The sequence below is a fragment of the Papaver somniferum genome, chromosome 2 (genome assembly GCF_003573695.1).
Source record: "Papaver somniferum cultivar HN1 chromosome 2, ASM357369v1, whole genome shotgun sequence".
Lineage (NCBI taxonomy): Eukaryota > Viridiplantae > Streptophyta > Magnoliopsida > Ranunculales > Papaveraceae > Papaver > Papaver somniferum.
Window position 1 is genome coordinate 122759785 of NC_039359.1, and position 20105 is coordinate 122779889.

At 36.7% G+C, this 20105-nt stretch overlaps 4 protein-coding genes across 14 annotated transcripts; all 4 read left to right on the forward strand.

Moving 5' to 3' along the window:
* The first annotated feature begins 1790 nt into the window (after window positions 1-1790).
* Window positions 1791-8131, forward strand: LOC113349004 (pentatricopeptide repeat-containing protein At1g52620-like). 7 transcript variants are annotated; one of them, XM_026592923.1, is made up of 5 exons: window positions 1791-4666; window positions 4772-4871; window positions 6803-6902; window positions 7593-7698; window positions 7936-8068. In XM_026592923.1, the coding sequence occupies exon 1, from the start codon at window positions 1810-1812 to the stop codon at window positions 4276-4278; it is 2469 nt and encodes an 822-aa protein (XP_026448708.1). In that variant the 5' UTR covers window positions 1791-1809; the 3' UTR covers window positions 4279-4666; window positions 4772-4871; window positions 6803-6902; window positions 7593-7698; window positions 7936-8068. The 7 variants fall into 7 exon arrangements, with proteins under 7 accessions (XP_026448708.1, XP_026448712.1, XP_026448709.1 ...); XM_026592927.1 differs by lacking the exon at window positions 7593-7698 and having other exon boundaries at window positions 8057-8131; XM_026592924.1 differs by lacking the exon at window positions 7593-7698 and having other exon boundaries at window positions 7936-8058.
* A 69-nt stretch (window positions 8132-8200) lies between these two features.
* On the forward strand, window positions 8201-9231 carry LOC113349007 (4-coumarate--CoA ligase-like 9). The gene has a single exon (XM_026592933.1). The coding sequence runs from the start codon at window positions 8227-8229 to the stop codon at window positions 9160-9162; it is 936 nt and encodes a 311-aa protein (XP_026448718.1). The 5' UTR covers window positions 8201-8226; the 3' UTR covers window positions 9163-9231.
* On the forward strand, window positions 9164-12020 carry LOC113349008 (4-coumarate--CoA ligase-like 9). Of its 3 annotated transcripts, none has more exons than XR_003359872.1 (7): window positions 9164-9300; window positions 9405-9594; window positions 9755-9903; window positions 9989-10056; window positions 10406-10508; window positions 10633-11192; window positions 11932-12020. XR_003359872.1 is itself a non-coding variant. In XM_026592934.1 (6 exons), the coding sequence occupies exons 2-6, from the start codon at window positions 9414-9416 to the stop codon at window positions 10765-10767; spliced, it is 636 nt and encodes a 211-aa protein (XP_026448719.1). In that variant the 5' UTR covers window positions 9164-9300; window positions 9405-9413; the 3' UTR covers window positions 10768-11377. The 3 variants fall into 3 exon arrangements, 1 of the variants encoding a protein (XP_026448719.1); XR_003359873.1 differs by having other exon boundaries at window positions 11956-12017; XM_026592934.1 differs by lacking the exon at window positions 11932-12020 and having other exon boundaries at window positions 10633-11377.
* Window positions 12021-12112: 92 nt separating this feature from the next.
* Window positions 12113-17010, forward strand: LOC113349006 (4-coumarate--CoA ligase-like 9). 3 transcript variants are annotated; one of them, XM_026592930.1, is made up of 7 exons: window positions 12113-12458; window positions 14447-15647; window positions 15772-15961; window positions 16093-16241; window positions 16354-16421; window positions 16525-16627; window positions 16726-17010. In XM_026592930.1, the coding sequence occupies exons 2-7, from the start codon at window positions 14574-14576 to the stop codon at window positions 16861-16863; spliced, it is 1722 nt and encodes a 573-aa protein (XP_026448715.1). In that variant the 5' UTR covers window positions 12113-12458; window positions 14447-14573; the 3' UTR covers window positions 16864-17010. The 3 variants fall into 3 exon arrangements, with proteins under 3 accessions (XP_026448715.1, XP_026448716.1, XP_026448714.1); XM_026592931.1 differs by lacking the exon at window positions 12113-12458 and adding an exon at window positions 13199-13238; XM_026592929.1 differs by lacking the exon at window positions 12113-12458 and adding an exon at window positions 14189-14342.
* The last annotated feature ends 3095 nt before the right edge of the window (window positions 17011-20105 follow it).

A 20105-nucleotide genomic window follows, 5' to 3' on the forward strand; every position in this document is an offset into this window, starting at 1 on the left:
TTTATATTGAGTGAATTGGAATTTGTGAAAGCAGCAAAGACGACTGCAACACAAAAAATGCATATTACTGCAAGGATGAACATATGGGGCGAACTGTTTGAGTTGCTCTATAATGTCATCAGTTGTAACAATTATTCTCTAACTTCTATATTGGTCAAGTGTTTTTATTCATTCTCTGATATTTTCAGATTGTACCACAACTGTAATTTTCTTACATCAAACTTCCCATCCCCCTGACCAATTCCCCAATGGGTGGGTGGTGGGGGGGGGGGGGGGGAGGGGATTTGGTAGTTGGTGCGGAGTGGATCATCATAACGCACATCTATGACCTACAAGTATTTACTAGATTTATATCTTCACTTTCTACTAACAACGGCATAATCAAGATTGATAAGTCGAGAAGTGTTGGACGACAACTGTAGACAAGTGAGGGCATTGGGAAAAAAAAGTTCCTTTTGTTTCAACTAATTTGAGCTTGGAATTCTTTAACTTGTCGATGCTCGAGCACACTCCAGCGACACCCTAGTTATTCTTCACTTCTATTAGGCTCAGTTCGCATCACGGTAACGAATAATATTACAACCATTTGGTTGAAAATCCGAGATCTAAGATTAACTACACTGGTCGGAACTCGGAACAACCTAGAAAAATATATTTCGATTACTTGCAAAATGCAGTCTAAAATCCTACCTGACACTAAATTAAAGAGGTATTTGGATCCCAGAAACTCCAGAAGTAGAATTAATTTCCAGAAATTAAAAACAAATACAAATCTGCTTTAATAACGCGTTTGGATACACATCCAAAAGTAATCTTTGAAATTTTAGATCTAAAAGAAGCTTTACTTATAAGTTATTAAGCAATTAAGTTAGTTTGGCAAAAGAGATTTGTTTTATGTTCTGTACAGTTCATGAAGATCAGGAAAAAGTGAACTTCAAATCCATATCATTTTTGACGATATAAAATTTATCCACATATATTGATTTTAAAATCTTTCCAACAATAAATCCAAATCCTTCCCTGTAGGTTTCCTACACGTTCATCTAGTTTCACAACATCATTCATTCCCTATCAATCCATTGATGTTGCTTCTCTGCAACATAGCTAGTACAAACAACCCCTATAGTCTTCTTCCATCCACCATCCACTGAATTTGATGGAAACAACTCCAATTCTCCACTGTTTCTTCTGTGGATCAGTATCTTGTACTTGTTCCTTGTTGTTGATCATAAAATCAAACCAAACTCATTTCTCAAATATCATTGTAACCTTGAATTGCCAAAAATACATATCAATTCATCTGAATCTCTGAATCCAAACCCATTAACATCAACTTATCTCTAGATTAAGTTATTTCTTGACTTTTAAGTGAGAAGAGGAATTGATGTTAATCGGTTTGAATTTGAAACCCTAATCTAGGTTACATCAACTTATCAAAAACTTGTTCGCGGGTCCTGTCAGAAGTTGCTTCTTTTAGAAGTGAGAAGCCAAAATATTTTGCTTCTCGTAGGAGTTACTTCTTGACTTTTAAGTTACTTCTATAAGTCGATTTTATTTCTCATTCCAACCCTACTTTTGATTTATTGACTTAAATAAGTTGAGAAGTACTTCTCAAAACGCATCCAAACATCCTATAAATATCTTTACTTCTGACTTTTGGTTCTGGTATCCAAACTAATGGGAACAATATCTTTACTTGTGACTTTTGACCCAAGGACTGGTGATCCTCGTGGGAACATCTTGATACCTGGCTAGAAATTTCATAAGCAAAAGTAAGCCTCTTTCTTTCTCCCACTTTCTTCTTCTCTCATGTCTAAAACCCTCCTTTCTCTCATTAAACCTAAACACAACCATCTCAAACGCAAACCTTCTTCTCACATCCGCCAACCCATTTCACCAAACCTCAAAAGACTTCTTCACGACATATTACATATCCTCCAAACTCACCAGAAATGGGAAGAAATCCTAGAAAATCAATTCTCAGGAGAGGTAGTTTCAGAAGTTGCTCCTCTAGTGCTGGGCCGAATTCACAATGTCGAAAAAGGTTTAAAGTTCTTCGATTTTATATCTCGAAGGGGTTCTCTTAATTCTCAATCTTACTCATCACTTTTGAAGATTCTAGTTAAATCAAATAGGTTTTCAGAGATTGAAATTGTTTTGGAAAATATGAGAAATGATAAAATTTTACTTACTCATGAAGCTCTTAATGATCTGATTAGAGTGTATTCTGTGTCTGGTATGGTTGATAAAGCCTTGGAGATGTATGGTGTTTTAGTTAATGAGTATTCATCTTTTCCTACTGTGTTCGCATGCAATGGATTGCTTGATGCACTGTTTAAATTCCGGAGAATTAGTGGTGTTGATATTGCAAGACAAGTGTATGATGAAATGCTTAAGAGAAATGAATGTGGTAATAATTTTGTAGATGATTATAGTACTGGTATAATGGTTAAGGGTTTGTGTAGAGAAGGAATGGTTGAAGAGGGTAAAAGATTGATTGACCATAGGTGGGGTAAGGGTTGTATTCCAAACATTGTTTTCTACAATACTCTTATTGATGGGTATTGTAGGAAGGGTGAAGTTAAACGAGGTTGTGAGCTTTTTGAAGAGTTGAAATTGAAAGGTTTTGTGCCTACATTGTTCACCTATGGAGCTATGATAAAAGGGCTTTGCAGTAAAGGAGATTTTGAACAGATTGATGAGCTTATGTCCGAAATGAATGCAAATGGTTTATCTGGCGGTGTGGAAATTTATAATAATATTATCGATGCTCGATTTAATCATGGTTTTGAGGTTGAAGCAGTAGAGTGTCTCAATAAAATGAGTGAAGGAAACTGTGAGCCAGATATTACAACTTACAATATTGTGATTTCTGGTTTATGCAAGGTGGGCAAGGTTCACGAAGCGAATGGTTTTCTAGGGCAGGCTGTGGAAAGACGACTGAGACCGGATAAGTATAGTTATACTCCTCTAATTCTTGGGTATTGTAGGAAGGGAGAGGTCTTCAGAGCCTCAAATTTGATCATAGAAATGACAGAAAGAGGGGATAAACCCGACTTGGTAACTTATGGAGCTCTTGTTAGTGGACTTGTGCATGTAGGTGAGATTGATGCTGCATTGAAAATACGTGAAGAAATGATACATAGAGGATTACCTCCTGATGTAGGTATTTACAATGTTTTGATGAGTGGATTGTCCAAGAAAGGGATGCTTCAAACTGCTAAGCAGTTGCTTGAGGAAATGCTCAACCAAAAGATTGCACCAGATTCATTTGTTTATACTACACTGATTGATGGGTCTGTTAGAAATGGGGATCTTGATGAGGCGAAGAAGCTTTTTGAATTCATGGTTGAAAAGGGTATCAAACCTGGAGTAGTTGGTTACAATGCAATGATCAAGGGCTTCTGTAAATTTGGGCTGATGGAAGATGCCAATCTATGCATTGATAGAATGGTAAAACAATACGTTTTCCCAGATAAGATCACTTATTCTACTGTTATCGATGGGTATGTTAAACTACATGATATGGATGGAGCTCTAAAGGTTTTTAACCAAATGGTGAAAAGAAAATGCAAGCCGAATGTGGTCACATATACTTCTCTAATTAAAGGGTTTTGCCAGAACGGAGTTTCCGATAGAGCTCAAGAGCTCTTTAGAGAGATGAAATCTTGCCATGTAGTTCCAAATGTTGTCACATACAGCACTCTTATTGGTGGCTTTTGTAAAGAGGGAAAACTTTCAAAGTCCGCCTTGTGTTTTGAAGAAATGTTAATCAATAAATGTGCTCCTAATGATGTGACCTATAACTATCTGATCAATGGGTTGATGAACAATAAATCTGATCTTATTGTTGTTGAAGAAAATGAATTCCAAAAGAATACCAAGGTCTTACTCGTGGATGCGTTCAGGATGATGGTGTTGGATAGATGGGACCCAGGTTTAGCAGCCTATAATGCTATTATTGTCTGCCTCTGCCGACACAGGATGCTCAAATCTGCATTTGAGTTGAGAGATAAGATGACTAAGAAAGGTTTCTTGCTAGATTCTGTTAATTTTGCTGCTATACTTCATGGTATTTGTTTGGAAGGAAGATCTTGCGAGTGGAAGAGCTTTTACACCTCCAGTTTCGATCAACAAAATCTTCAAGTTGCTCTCAGGTACTCAGAATTGTTAGATAAGTACTTGCTTGGAAAAACTGTTTCTGAAGCCTCTCAGATTTTGCGATCCTTAAGTGACAAGGCTAAAACTGACAACCCATTGGTAGTGTTAAATTACTAAATAATGTCAGATTGTCAGTTATGCAGCGAGTGTGAAAATCTTAACCCACCTTATATAACTCTTCTGTGAGATTCCTTTGGCTGCACAATCACCAGTGTGATTTCTGAAGTAAGCTGTGATGGACAGGAAAAAATAATTGGATTTTGCTTCTCCATTGCAATGTGTATGAAGTAACCTGCTCCGGTTCATACAAAAAACTATTGGCAATAGCTATGGTGGAAGCTAAGATGGAGAACTATTTGCCATGGTCAAGGGTTGATTTCATCACTGGTCGTCTGTACAGCAATTGGGTGTAACCGATACAGTAGATGCCGGACGATTCGTTGCATCTGAAAGTGCCAATCTACCTATTTATTTGAAAATGCAGAAGTGTTTACCATATCCAAAGGTAAGTTTAGTACTGGGGCTTTTATTGTGATTGTTTTGCATCTTCTAAGAGTTGGAAGTGCGTAATTTTTTTGTTTTAATTTGTTGTTATTCTAATGTATTGCAGCACAAGCTAAAAAGATTGCTCATCAGGTTCAGACCATCCTCACTTGTAATCGCGGAAAGATACATCAGGTTCAAACAAGCCTCACTTGTACAGTAGATAGGTACATGTCTGTCTGTAAACGTATTCCATTTTATTTATTTATTATGCTTTTAAATGCTGTTATATCAGGTAGACCTGACTGTATGCACAGTGACAAAAGTATGATATTAGATGGCACAAAAGTGTAAATGATATCTTGTATGTGATAAATTAATAAACCAAATATACTGTTACATTTCCTTGACTCTAAATTTGAAAGTTTTACTTTGCTTACAGTTGTAGCTGGAGTGGATAACTGGATTTGCACCAAATTAGTACCATTTAGAAAATTCTGCTTTTAGGATTGGCAAGGTGCCTCACTGAAGCAACTTCATTTTACAAAAATCTTACTCAAAACTTTGTTGTCTAATTGACTCCTCAATAAGTCCTCATATTACATCTTTGCCAGTAAATTGCAGTGAAGCCCAGTGACCTGTTAGAATTTCATATCGTTATTCATCATTAGTTAGACTTAAATATGAAAACAATTTACCTTACGCTGAAACAGATTAGTATCTAGTATTAATATGGTCAACAGCTGCAATATTTATCTCTTACATAGTGCAAACAGCACACTTACCATCATCAGATAATACTCATAGTCAGAATATTGTAGAGATAGAAAGCACCATGGTAACCAGCATCAAGTATAGTACAAAGATTTGATAAGCTTTATGGAATTCAGAAGAAGAAAATAGAAAAACATATAGTTTCACTCAGGGTTTTGATCTTGACTTCTGCATCTATTCCCCCGTGCTTAGAATGATGGATAAAATCTGATTTCTCTTTTATTGCAAGAGGCTAGAAGAGAGTCTTACGCAGCTGCTCAGCAACCACGTGCCATCTATTTTGTTACAAGGCAAGTAACTAACCATAGCCTTACTTTCTCTTTCTCTGATTGTTTTTTAAAATCAGATTTGATTCCAATTCCGATAAATTAACGAAGTACAACGCAATACACATCACATAGTAATTGCTAGCTCCTACTTTGACATCCCTGTTTCCACTTTTAAGTTAGGTCTTACTACATTGCTGACTATGTCAATGTTAATGGTTGGATCAACACCATACATATTCAATCAAAGGTAAGTAATTTTAAATTATTGATTTAATCCAGGTAATGACCCAGTCACCCAGACTTTTTGATACATTGACTATGAATGGTGTTGTAATCTCTGATACTAATAATGGGGGCCTCTTCAGTATCATTGGTAACTGAAAGTCTTGTTTCTTCTTAACGTGAAGTCCTAATGAGTTATCATTTTTTAAATTCTGGAACATTATGAAAATTTAAAAAGAGTAGACTGATTTCAGTGAGAAATATCCTTTAACGGAGTATTTCGCAGCCGTGCAAGCCAGACCGCGTCATGAAGTCTTAGTATAGGCAGCCATATTAATTGATATCCATTACATCAGAAGAATTTTCTGTGATTATATTGATGAATGTTGTATTCGAAGCATCTTTCTGTGATTATATTGGTGAATATTGCACGGATTCGCGAGTCTTTCTGTTACTGATTAATAGTTAGAGATCATATTTAACGTGAAACTCCAGTGAGTTATCGTTTTCGAAATCCTGGAACATTATCAATTTTTAGAAATAATAGCCCGAAGAAATCTCCTTAATACAGTAAGAAAGAAATCTCCTTAATACAGGCAGACATATTATATGCATATCCATTACATAGTTGTTACATATATAAGAGGTTTTGTGATTATATTGATGAGTGTTGCAAGGAAGTACACACACTGGGAGAATGCAAGACCACAGACCATTCCTGGAGGTTTAGCTTCACATCACATGCTAATAACTTATTTCCTTAAAGTTAATGTGTGTTTGCACATCATTATAGTTGTTAAAATACAAATTGATTCCTTTAAATTCTCACCAAGTTCGATGGGATCTGTTTAGGTTGACTTCGTATTTAGACATAAACTAACTGAAACTCTTAGTGTGTTTTGTAGGTGTTAATGCATGCATTTTCATTAGGATTTCCTGAAATGCCTTACTGTTTGCATATTTGTTGAAGCCTACTGCAGCCGTAAACGACAGGTACTCTCGTTAAGGTTTTATATTTACAGGTATTCGTTAAGCCTATTTCACAAGTAACAAAATACACCTAGATTGCACTTTATTGCACTGAATATAAGATTTGGAGTATAAGCAATCACACATCTGCTAGTTAAGCTGTTATTATTATATGCAGATTAGACGAGCATCAAGAAATAATAAACTTATAAAAACTAATGCCCACAGGGTTTTAAGTGAACCATGTTGGTCATTGGCTCGAAAGAAATCTATATTGCCATGGTTACATAAGTTTTAATTCCTAAACGGCGTTTGAGATGATCCATTAGGAAGATACTGTGAAACTCACAATCAGTTTGGCTCCAGCCAACCTCTTTTAGTTTAGCTAAATCCTTTTAATTTAGATATTTATATCAAGGAGATGACAAGATAACTTGATCAATATTATATTGCTTCAGCAGTGACAACACTGTTCAAATGAGGAAATAATCGCCGTTTGCCACATGAGATGTCTCCGACCTTTATGTTGGTTCTTTAGGCAGTTATATCGCAATAACTGATAGTTCCAATTCATGCCCTTCCTTTCGTTGCAGTGGGCGGTTCAATAGTTACACTTATTAGCCCTTGTTGTTGATCATTACTAATTCTGCAGTTTAACACCGTTTCAATACTTTACTGTACACTGATTTTGGTGTTCTTCTATTTCAACTTTAGGTATCCTTTCTCTTTTACAAATGGTACATTTAAAAAAACATTCAAGGCAACAAATTATGCACAAACAAAAAATAAGCACTACCCAGTAGTTTAGTCTCTTCTACAGGTGAGACTGTTTCTTCACATGTAGTATTATGACAAATTTGCTTCTCATGTTGTACATTTTTTTACAATAGAAAATAAAAAAAATAAGTGGATCGACCTGTAATTTTTACAATATTAGTTAGGTGTTTAGCGGCTCCTCATTTTACTAGATATGCATTTGAATCTATCATGGATCCTGTCTCAAGACTCCAACTAGTGTACCAATATTTAATACCGTTTTCTCTGTCTGGTTATGCAGTGATGGGGGATCGAAAGCGGAGACTTAATAAACTATTACTATGCTTATAATAATTCAAAGTAAAACCAATTTGGCTTACTCTAATAATATAGTTTAACAAAAAAGCGTCTTTATCTTTCAGCTTGCGTGTCGATTAAATTATATTTTGCCATTTTTGTATACCAATCTGGGCCGTTAGACCTGCAGCTCCATCAGCAGTTAGAAATGCTAGCAGTTGACTCCCAAAATGGCAAGAACTTCAGACAAAGCTTTTTTGATAGCTGGTTGTGATCTCCATCTTTGATCGTAGTAATGGCGAAAGAGCAAACAATGATGATTGATCCAAAAAGTGGTTTCTGTTCAGAAACAAAAATTTACCATAGCTTACTTCCTCCAGCTCCTCTTCCTCCACCAACCACATCTCTTTCAATTTCAGACTATGTACTATCTCTTTTACACCAACACTACACTAGTAGTACTTCAGACTTCTATCCGGAAAGAGTCACTGCATTTATCGACTCTGAAACAGATGATCGAGTTTCATATTCTGAGTTTCTCAGCAAGATTGAATCTTTAACGCATTCTCTGAAATTGGTTATTGGTTTGTCCAAGGGAGACACTGCTTTCATTCTGTCACCTGCAACTCCACAAATTCCAGTACTGTATCTATCTCTTCTCTCTATAGGAGTCATTGTTTCTCCTTCCAATCCCATCAGCACTGCTACTGAAATTTCTCACCAGATAAACCTATGCAAACCAGCAATTGCTTTTGGCACTTCAGAAACTACTCACAAACTTCCGTCTGTTCTTTGTTTCCCAACAATCGTTCTAGACTCGCATGATTTCTACTCCATGATGCATTGTTCATCAATTAGGCAGAATCAGATGGACTCAGAGGAGGAGAAGATTAGTCAATCAGATACAGCAGCAATCCTATATTCATCGGGAACAACAGGCCGGGTCAAGGGCGTAACACTGTCACACCGAAACTTGATAGCATCTGTAGCAGAGGTTTACGCATATAAACAGATGTTAAAGATGTCTACAAGAGCTGTAAACTACTCTACAGTGTCTCTATTTCACATCTATGGGTTTACTGCAGTTCTTGAATCGGTCACAATGGCTGATACCTTTGTGATTCCGATGAAGAGGTTTGATTTTTGTGGAATGTTGAAGGCAATAGAGAAATTTAAGGTGACGGTTTTGGCTGCGGTGCCACCCATTATCTTGGCTATGACAAAAGGTTAATCAACAGCAGAAAGTGGAGGAATATTGGATGGTTATGATCTGAGCTCAGTGGAAGGTATCAGATGTGGTGGATCTCTGTTGCGCACGGAGGTTATTGTGAAGTTCGGAAAACATTTCCCCGATATAGCCATAAGACAGGTTTGTAGAGTAGGCTACCTAATGTCTCTTTTCCAGTCCTTGGTTCATTCTTAGTCAATAGAGTAGTATACAAATTTTGCATCGTGATAAATTCTTGTATTTAGGGATATGGGATGACTGAGGCGGCCTGTGCAATCTTCCGAGCAGCTGATGCTTGGGACTGTCGTCAACTTGGCTCAACAGGGAAGCTGGTAGCAAATATGCAAGTGAAGATTGTTGATCCTGCTACGGGTGTTGCTTTACCTCCTTGCAAGCAAGGGGAGCTTTGGGCTAAAGGGCCGTCGATAATGAAAGGTATAGCACTGATAAGGATTGTTATTGTCTTAGTGAGATACTGCTAACAGAGACTAAATATTTTTGGAGGTTTTAGTCTTGTTTTGTCTCGTTGTTACAATATTTAGTATGATAAACACTGAAATGTTGAGCTAAATGTTGCATTTATGTCAATATACAGGCTATCTTGGCGAAGGGGCAGAAGGGATCTCATCAGCAATAGATTCAGAAGGATGGCTGAAGACGGGCGATCTATGCTATGTCGACAATGAGGGTTTTCTTTATGTTGTAGATAGATTAAAAGAATTAATCAAGTACAAGGGATACCAGGTAAGTAATTGCTAAAGTGGTTTTTGCAGTCCTGCAAGCATTTCATGTTCCAAACTTTCATATGATCGGATCTACACATTTGCAGGTTCCTCCAGCAGAATTAGAAGAATTGCTTTTTTCACATCCAGATATTCTCGACGCAGCTGTGATTCCGTAAGCATATGTTCTTAACCTTCTAAATTGCTACAAACTTTATGGCCTCCCACGCCTTTTAGTATTGAGCGGGATGCCTTCCCGCTCAAGCGGCTTCTAAACTGTTAGATCACCATGTCCCACATCTAAAACCAGATCTGGAATCCTTGAACCTTTAAGGGAAAGTGGTGGGTCTTGTGACTGAATGTGAATCCAGCCGTTTATTTTATCACCCAACGTCTTCGAAGCCGCTTGAGCGGGAAGTCATCCCGCAAAGTCGTGCGGGATATCATTTGTCTTCAGCATTTGCTCAATTAGAAAGAGAGACATTTGAAAACAAAACATTAATAATAAAGTGGTTATTTTGTAGGTATCCAGATGAAGAAGCAGGTGAAGTGCCTATGGCATTTGTTGTTAGAAAAACTCAAACTTCAATTGACAAAACTCAGGTCATAGATTTCATCTCCAAACAGGTAAAGTAGTACATCCTTCTTCAAATCGATTGGTCATAACTATTTTTTCCACTTATTTTTGTGTTTTTGTTGTGCATTCAGAGAAAGAGTTGTTCACATTTATCTATTTATTTTTTAAACTTAGGTGGCACCATTTAAGAAAATAAAGAGAGTAGAATTCATTGATTCCATACCAAGGACTGCTGCTGGCAAGATTCTGAGAAAGGAGTTAAAAACGCTTGCACTGTCTAAGATGCTTGCCACTACTTCTAAGTTATGATGCACATCATCATAAATAAATTGAAATGTACAAGGCTGATGTGCTTGTTTTTTAATCTGTACTTTGGCAATAGCTTTGGTGGAAGCTATGATGGAGAACTATTTGCCATGGTCAGGGGTTGATTTCATTACTGGTCGTCTGTACAGCGATTGGGTGTAACCTATACAGTAGATGCCGTATGATCCATTGCATTTGAAAGTGCCAATCTACATATTTGTTGCAAATGCAGAAGTGTTTACCATATCTAAAGCTAATTTGGTACTGGAACTTTTATTGTGATTGTTTTGCATCTTCTATGAGTTGGAAGTGTGTAATTGTTTTGCAGCACAAACAAAAAAGACTGCTCATCAGGTTCAGACCATCCTCAGTTGAAACCGCGGAAAGATACATCAGGTTCAAACCATCCTCACTTGTGCAGTAGAAAGGTACATGGGATTTCTGTCTGTAAACGTATTCCATTTTTTTTTAATGGTTTTAAATGCTGTTATATCAGGTAGACCGTAGACCTGACTGTAAGCACAGTGACAAAAGTATGATATTAGATGGCACAAAAGTGTAAATGATATCTTGTATGTGATATTAAATTAATAAACCAAATATACTGTTACATTGACTCCAACTACTACATTTGAAAGTTTTACTCTGCTTACAGTTGTAGCTAGAGTGGATAACTGGATTTGCACCAAACTAGTACCATTTAGAAAATTTGTGCTTTTAGGATTGACAAGGTTCCTCACTGAAGCAACTTCATTTTACAAAAATCTTACTCAAAACTTTGTTGTCTAATTGACTCCTCAATAAGTCCTCATATTACATCTTTGCCAGTAAATTGCAGTGAAGCCCAGTGATCTGTTAGAATTTTATATTGTTATTCATCATTAGTTAGACTTAAATATGATAACAATTTACCTTATGCTGAAACAGATTAGTACCTAGTATTAATATGGTCAACAGCTGCAATATTTATCTCTTACATAGTGCAAATAGCGTACTTACCATCATCAGATAATACTCATAGTCAGAATTTTATTGAAAGCACCATGGTAACCAGCATCAAATATAGTACAAAGTTTTGATAAGATTTATGGAATTAAGAAGAAGAAAAACATATAGTTTCACTTAGCGTTTTGATTTTGACTTCTGCATCTATTCCTCCGTGCTTAGATCTGATTTCTCTCTTATTGCAAGAGGCTAGAAGAGAGTCTTACTCAGCTGCTCAGCAACCATGTGCCATCTATTTTGTTACAAGGCAAGTAACTAACCATAGCCTTAAATTCTCTTTCTCTCATTGTTCTTTAAAAAAGATTTGATTCCAATTCCAATTAATTTTGAATTTGTAACGAAGTACAAGGCAATACACATCACATAATAATTGCCAGCTCGTATATTGACATTCCTGTTTCTACTTTTAAATTAGGTCTTACTACATTGCTGAATATCAGAATATGTCAATGTTAATGGTGTTTTCTCATGCCTGTTTCCACTTAGATTAGGTTTTACTACATTGCTGAATATGTCAATGTTAATGGTGTTATCTATAGGTTGGATCAACACCATACATATTCAATCAAAGGTAAGTAATTTTAAATTATTGATTAAATCCAGGAAATGACCCAGACTTTTTGATACATTGACTATGAATGGTGGTGTAATCTCTGATTTTAATAATGGGGGCCTCTTCAGTATGATTGGTAACTGAAAGTCTTTTCCTTTTTAACGTCAAGTCCTAATGAGTTATTATTTTTGAAATTCTGGAACATTATGAAAATTTAAATAGCGTAGACTGATTTCAGTGAGAATTCTCCTTTAACGGAGTATTTTGAAGCCGTGCAAGCTAGACTGCATCACGAAGTCTTAGTATATGCAGCCATATTATATGCATATCCATTACATAAGAAGTATTTTTCTGTGATTATATTGGTGAATGTTGTATACTAAGCATCTTTCTGTGATTATATTGGTGAATATTGCATGGACTCACGTCTTTCTATTACTTATTAATAGTTAGATAACGTGAAACTCCAGTGAGTTATTGTTTTCGAAATCCTGGAACATTATCAATTTTTAGAAATAGTAGCCCGAATTCAGTAGGAAATCTCCTTAGTATAGGCAGACATATTATATGCATATCCATTACATAGTTGTTACATATATAAGAGGTTTTGTGGTTATATTGATGAGTGTTGCAAAGGAGTACACGCACTGGGAGAATGCAAGACCACAGAGTCACAGACCATCCTTGGAGGTTTTGCTTCACATCACCAGTTAATAACTTATTTCCTTACAGTTAATGTGTGCTTGCACATCACTATAGTTGTTAACATTGATTCCTTTAGGTTGACTTCGTATTTAGACATAAACTAACTGAAACTATGAGTGTGTTTTCTAGGTGTTAACACATGCATTAGGAATTTCTGAAATGCCTTACTGTTTGCGTGTTTGTTGAAGCCTGCTGCAGCCATAAAAGACAGGTACTCCCGTTAAGGTTTTATATTTGCAATGTTCCACATACTTCCACTTCACAAGTAACAGAATACACCTAGATTGCACTTTATTGCACTGAATATAAGATTTGAAGTATAAGCAACCACACGTCTGCCAATTAAACCGTTCTATATAGATTATTATATGCAGATTAGACGAGCATCAAGAAATAGTAAACTTACAAAAATAATGTCCACAGGGTTTTAAGTGAACCATGTTGATGTTGGTCATTGATTTCGAAAGAAATCTGTATTGCCATGATTACATAAGTGTCAATTCCTAAACGGCGTTTGAGATGATCCATTAGGAATCAATTTGGCTCCAGCTAACCTCTTTTACTTCAGTTAAATCCTTTTCATTTAGATTTTTATCAGGGAGATGACAAAATAACTTGATGAGTATTATGTTGATTCAGCAATGACAACATCGTGCTAATGAGGAAACAATCGCCATTTGCCACATGAGATGTTTGATCTCTTCGACTTTTATGCTGGTTATATAGCAATAACTGATAGTTTCCTGAATTCATCCCCTTCCTTCCATTGCCGTGGGCGGATTCGACCATTTGTTTACTTGTGACATACCAAGTTCAACAGTTACACTTATTAGCCCTTACTGTTGATCGTTACTAATTCTGCAGTTTAACACTGTTTCAACACTTTACTGTACACTGATTTTGGTGTTCTTCTATTTCAACTTTAGGTATCCTTTCTCTTTTAAAAATGGACAAATGGTACATTTAAAAAAAACATTCAAAGACAACAAATTATGCACAGACAAAAATAAGCACTACCCGGTAGTTTAGACTCTTCTACATGTGAGACTGTTTCTTCACATGTATTCTGACAAATTTGCTTCTCACGTTGTACATTTTTTTTTTTAATATAACCTTTTCTTTTCTACAATATTAGTTAGGTGTTTAGCGGCTCCTCATTTTACTAGATATGCATTTGAATTTATCATGGATCCTGTCTCAAGAATTTCAACCAGTGTACTAATATTTAATACCGTCCTCGTTGTCTGGTTATGCAGTGATGGGTGATCTAAAAGGGATATTTATCAAACTATTACTATGCTTATAACAATTCAAAGTAAAACCAATTTGGCTTACTCTAATAATACAGTTTAGCAAAAAAGAGTCTTTTTCTTTCAGTTTGTGTGTGATTAAATTACATTTTGCCATTTTTGTATACAGTGCTGAGCCATTAGACCTGCAACTCCATCAGCTGTTAGAAATGCTAGCAGTTGACTCCCAAAATGGCAAGAATTTCAGACAAATCTTTTTTGGTATCTGGTTGTGATCTCCATCTTTGATCGTAGGAATGGCGAAAGAGCAAACAATGATGATAGATCCAAAAAGTGGTTTCTGCTCAGAAACAAAAATTTACCATAGCTTACTTCCTGCAGCTCCTCTTCCTCCAGCAACCACATCTCTTTCAATTTCAGACTATGTATTATCTCTTCTACACCAACACTACACTAGTAGTACTTCAGACTTCTATCCTGGAAGAGTCACTGCATTTATTGAGTCTGAAACAGGTGATCGAGTTTCATATTCTGAGTTCCTCGGCAAGATTGAATCTTTAACTCATTCTCTGAAATCGGTCATTGGGTTGTCTAAGGGAGACACAGCTTTCATTCTGTCACCTGCAACTCCACAGATTCCAGTACTGTATCTATCTCTTCTCTCTATAGGAGTCATTGTTTCTCCTTCCAATCCCATCAGTACTGCTACTGAAATTTCTCACCAAATAAACCTATGCAAACCAGCAATTTCATTTGGCACTTCAGAAACTACTCACAAACTTCCTTCTGTTCTTCGTTTCCCAACAATCGTGCTCGACTCGCAAAATTTCCGCTCCATGATGCATTGTTCATCAATTAGGCAGAATCAGATGGACTCAGAGGAGGAGAAGATTAGTCAATCAGATACAGCAGCAATCCTATATTCATCGGGAACAACAGGCCGGGTCAAGGGCGTAACGTTGTCACACCGAAACTTGATAGCATCTGTAGCAGAGGTTTACGCATACAAACAGATGTTAAAGATATCTACAAGAGCTGTAAACTACTCTACAGTGCCTCTATTTCACATCTATGGGTTTACTGCAATTCTTGAATCGGTCACAATGGCTGATACCTTTGTGATTCCAATGAAGAGGTTTGATTTTAGCGGAATGTTGAAGGCAATAGAGAAATTTAAGGTGACGGTTTTGGCTGCGGCTCCACCCGTGATCTTGGCTATGACAAAATGTCAATCAGCAACTGAAAGTGGAGGAATATTGGATGGTTATGATCTGAGCTCAGTGGAAGGTATCAGATGCGGTGGATCTCCGTTGCGCATGGAGGTTATTGTGAAATTCGGAAAACTGTTCCCCAATATAGCCATAAGACAGGTTCGTAGTTTAGTACACCCAATGTCTCTTTTTCAGTCCTTGGTTCATTCTTATGCTCTTTCAGTTCAGATTACATCATAGACTAGTATTCAAATTTTGCATCGGGATAAATTCTTGTATATAGGGGTATGGGATAACTGAGGCTGCCTGTGCAATCTTTCGAGCAGCTGATGCTTGGGACTGTCGTCAACTTGGCTCAACAGGGAAGCTGGTAGCAAATATGCAAGTGAAGATTGTTGATCCTACTACGGGTGTTCCTTTACCTCCTTGCAAGCAAGGCGAGCTTTGGGCTAAAGGGCCGTCAATAATGGAAGGTATAGCACTGATAAGGATTGTTAGACTACATATTTTTTGAGGTTTTAGTCTTATTGTGTCTCGTTGTTACAATATTTAGTACGATAAACACTGAAATGTCAAGCTAAATATTTAGTATGTGAATATACAGGCTATCTTGGTGAAGGGGCAGAAGGAATCCCACCTGCAATAGATTCAGAAGGATGGCTAAAGACGGGCGATCTATGTTACGTCGACAATGAGGGTTTTCTTTATGTTGTAGATAGATTAAAAGAATTAATCAAGTACAAGGGATACCAGGTACATAATTGCTAAAATGGGTCAAGTTAAGAAATTTGGATTTTGCATTCTTTTAGTCCTGCAAGCATTTTATGTTCTAAATGTTCATATGATTGGATCTACACATTTGCAGGTTCCTCCAGCAGAATTAGAAGAATTGCTTCTTTCACATCCAGATATCCTTGACGCAGCCGTGATTCCGTAAGCATATGTTCCCAACCATCTAATTGGCTGCAAGCTTTATGGCTTCCCACGCCTTTCAGCATTTGCTCAAAACATTAATAGTAAAGGGGTTATTTCGTAGGTATCCAGATGAAGAAGCAGGTGAAGTGCCTATGGCATTTGTTGTTAGAAAACCTCAAACTTCAATTGACAAAACTCGGGTCATAGATTTCATTTCCAAACAGGTAAGTCCTCCAAATCGACTGGTCACAACTATTTTCTCCACTTATTTTTGATATGCATTCAGAAAGAGTTGTTCACATTTATTTATTTTTTAACTTAGGTGGCGCCATATAAGAAAATCAGGAGAGTGGAATTCATTGATTTCATACCAAAGAATGCTCCTGGCAAGATTCTGAGGAAAGAGTTAAAAACGCGTGCACTGTCTAAGATGCTTGCCACTACTACTTCTAAGTTATGATGCACGTCTTGGAAAGGCTGTAGATGTTTGCTGTTTTTGAATAAAATAGCAAGTGACATTTGAATTCAGATCTCAACAATAATAAATAATGTTACGAGTCCATCTCATTTTCAACCTGTCATTTTTTTAATATTTTGGTTTTGCTTCTCCCTTGCAATGTGAATGAAGTAACCTGCTCCGGTCCATAAGAAAATATATAAGCGATAGCTATGGTGGAAGCTATGATGGATAACTATTTTCCATGGTCATGGATTGACTTTACAGACCTGTCTGTATGCGGCACAGCCCCATGGGCCCACCATGGAGTTCAACAAGGGGTGAGTATCTCGCCTGGTGGGTACCTGACTCATTTATACAACTATTCTCCCGGTGCTTAGAATGATGGATAAAATCTCAATAACCATGTGTCATCTAACCTTTTCATCACGGTTCCTATGGAATGAACAACTCCAAGTTTGTTCATTTTGTTCCCACTATGAACTCAACAGACAAACATGAAAAATGGATGTTTAAATCATCTAATTTGTTGATTTGAACATCGAGATGGACGAGCGAGTGCTTGTGGTAAGGCCGGGCGAGCTTGCCACAAACGCGAGCGTTGGAAACACCAACGCGCGACCATGCCAAATCCGCTAGTGACTTTCTCCCACGCCCGCGACTCTTGGATTCACGCCAAGTACAATCCCTGATTACTTTACTACTTTTTAATCTTATTTTATCCTATTTTATCTCACTTCATCCTATTTTATCTCACCTAAATATTATATTTTATTTTTCATTTTTATCCTAAAACATTTTATATTAAAAAGTAATACTAGTGGGGCCCTAGAAAACCAAATCTGTTCATTTTGCTCTGCTTTATCATAGTGGAGAAACCCGTTTGGCCATCCACGTGGCTCAACAAAATTTTGAGTTTGAACATTATCATAGAAATTGCCCCGAGTTAAGTGACACTGAGTAACTATTAGGACATCTAAGGTATTATAACCTTAATCTATCATTAACCTAAGGTAACCTTAAGCAAATCTTAAACACTTGATTAAACCTTATTTTATCTTTATCCAGCTTGGGTTTAACTAGTCAAAGATTAACTTAGCCTAAACAGAAATTGTTGTGTAAACCACAAAAACCCAACAAGACCCATTTTATATATAATTTGAGTGGAAATTGCTGGCCTCGCATTGAAAGTTAGACCAAAAGCTCGAATTCTAGAGCTCCTGGGCCACGACCAATAAGAATCAAGGATTGACGTAGCAAATTATAATGGATAGGTAAATGAGCGCCGAATCATGCTCTTCCTGGGCCAGGACCAATAAGAATCAAGGATTGACGTAGCAAAATAGAATGGATAGGTAAATGAGCGCCGAATCATGTTCTTGGCCCCCGACCAATAAGAATCAAGGATTGACGTAGCACAGTAGAATGGGTGGGTAAATGAGCGTCGAACCATTGCTCTTGGCCCCCGACCAATAAGAATCGTGGGATTACGTAGCAAAATAGAATGAGTAGGTAAATGAGCGCCGAATCACTTTCAATATACATAACCTATTTTTTACATAAAAACCTATACGCTTACATGGATTAATTACCTTTAGGACAACCAATTTGAACCCGTGCAATGGACGGGCGCTTATATATAAAATATTTATCGACCATAGCAATGGTAAAAATGAAGGTGATGAGAGTGATGACGATTTAACTATTTTATAATTTTTATGATAACAACTTTTAATTTGTTACTGTTGCATTTTTTCCTTGGATTAGAACTCGATAGAAACATTAATTAGATTCCAAACCTGGACCACGACCAATAAGAATCAAGGATTGACGTAGCAAATTATAATAGATAGGTAAATGAGCGCCGAATCATGCTCTTCCTGGGCCACGACCAATAAGAATCAAGGATTGACGTAGCAAAATAGAATGGATAGGTAAATGAGCGCCGAATCATGTTCTTGGCCCCCGACCAATAAGAATCAAGGATTGACGTAGCACAGTAGAATGGGTGGGTAAATGAGCGTCGAATCATTGCTCTTGGCCCCCGACCAATAAGAATCGTGGGATTACGTAGCAAAATAGAATGAGTAGGTAAATGAGCGCCGAATCACTTTCAATATACATAACCTATTTTTTACATAAAAACCTATACGCTTACATGGATTAATTACCTTTAGGACAACCAATTTGAACCCGTGCAACGGACGGGCGCTTATATATAAAATATTTATCGACCATAGCAATGGTAAAAATGAAGGTGATGAGAGTGATGACGATTTAACTATTTTATAATTTTTATGATAACAACTTTTAATTTGTTACTGTTGCATTTTTCCTTGGATTAGAACTCGATAGAAACATTAATTAGATTCCAAACTGATAATCTCTCCGAACCAAGTTGAATCTGTAAAAAAAAAGTAATAATTTTCTTTTTTTTATATACATATTTTATATATAATTTGAGTGGAAATTGCTGGCCTCACATTGAAAGTTAGACCAAAAGCTCGAATTCTAGAGCTCCTGGGCCACGACCAATAAGAATCAAGGATTGACGTAGCAAATTATAATGGATAGGTAAATGAGCGCCGAATCATGCTCTTCCTGGGCCACGACCAATAAGAATCAAGGATTGACGTAGCAAAATAGAATGGATAGGTAAATGAGCGCCGAATCATGTTGTTGGCCCCCGACCAATAAGAATCAAGGATTGACGTAGCACAGTAGAATGGGTGGGTAAATGAGCGTCGAATCATTGCTCTTGGCCCCCGACCAATAAGAATCGTGGGATTGACGTAGCAAAATAGAATGATTAGGTAAATGAGCGCCGAATCACTTTCAATATACATAACCTATTTTTTACATAAAAACCTATACGCTTACATGGATTAATTACCTTTGGGACAACCAATTTGAACCCGTGCAACGGACGGGCGCTTATATATAAAATATTTATCGACCATAGCAATGGTAAAAATGAAGGTGATGAGAGTGATGACGATTTAACTATTTTATAATTTTTATGATAGCAACTTTTAATTTGTTACTGTTGCATATTTCCTTGGATTAGAACTCGATAGAAACATTAATTAGATTCCAAACTGATAATCTCTCCGAACCAAGTTGAATCTGTAAAAAAAAGTAATAATTTTCTTTTTTATATTACGAAAATCTAATCATATCTTAATGAAACTGATAGAAGAGAAAATATTTGTCAATTGGTAACTGAAGATGATTAGTACATGTAA

Coding starts and splice junctions, on each gene's coding strand:
- LOC113349004 (XM_026592927.1), top strand. CDS start 1,810: ATGTCTAAAACCCTCCTTTCTCTCATTAAACCTAAACACAACCATCTC.
- LOC113349007 (XM_026592933.1), top strand. CDS start 8,227: ATGGCGAAAGAGCAAACAATGATGATTGATCCAAAAAGTGGTTTCTGT.
- LOC113349008 (XM_026592934.1), top strand. CDS start 9,414: ATGACTGAGGCGGCCTGTGCAATCTTCCGAGCAGCTGATGCTTGGGAC. Junction 9,595..9,754: donor AGGGCCGTCGATAATGAAAG/GTATAGCACTGA, acceptor GTCAATATACAG/GCTATCTTGGCGAAGGGGCA. Junction 10,057..10,405: donor CTCGACGCAGCTGTGATTCC/GTAAGCATATGT, acceptor GTTATTTTGTAG/GTATCCAGATGAAGAAGCAG.
- LOC113349006 (XM_026592930.1), top strand. CDS start 14,574: ATGGCGAAAGAGCAAACAATGATGATAGATCCAAAAAGTGGTTTCTGC. Junction 15,648..15,771: donor CCAATATAGCCATAAGACAG/GTTCGTAGTTTA, acceptor TCTTGTATATAG/GGGTATGGGATAACTGAGGC. Junction 15,962..16,092: donor AGGGCCGTCAATAATGGAAG/GTATAGCACTGA, acceptor GTGAATATACAG/GCTATCTTGGTGAAGGGGCA.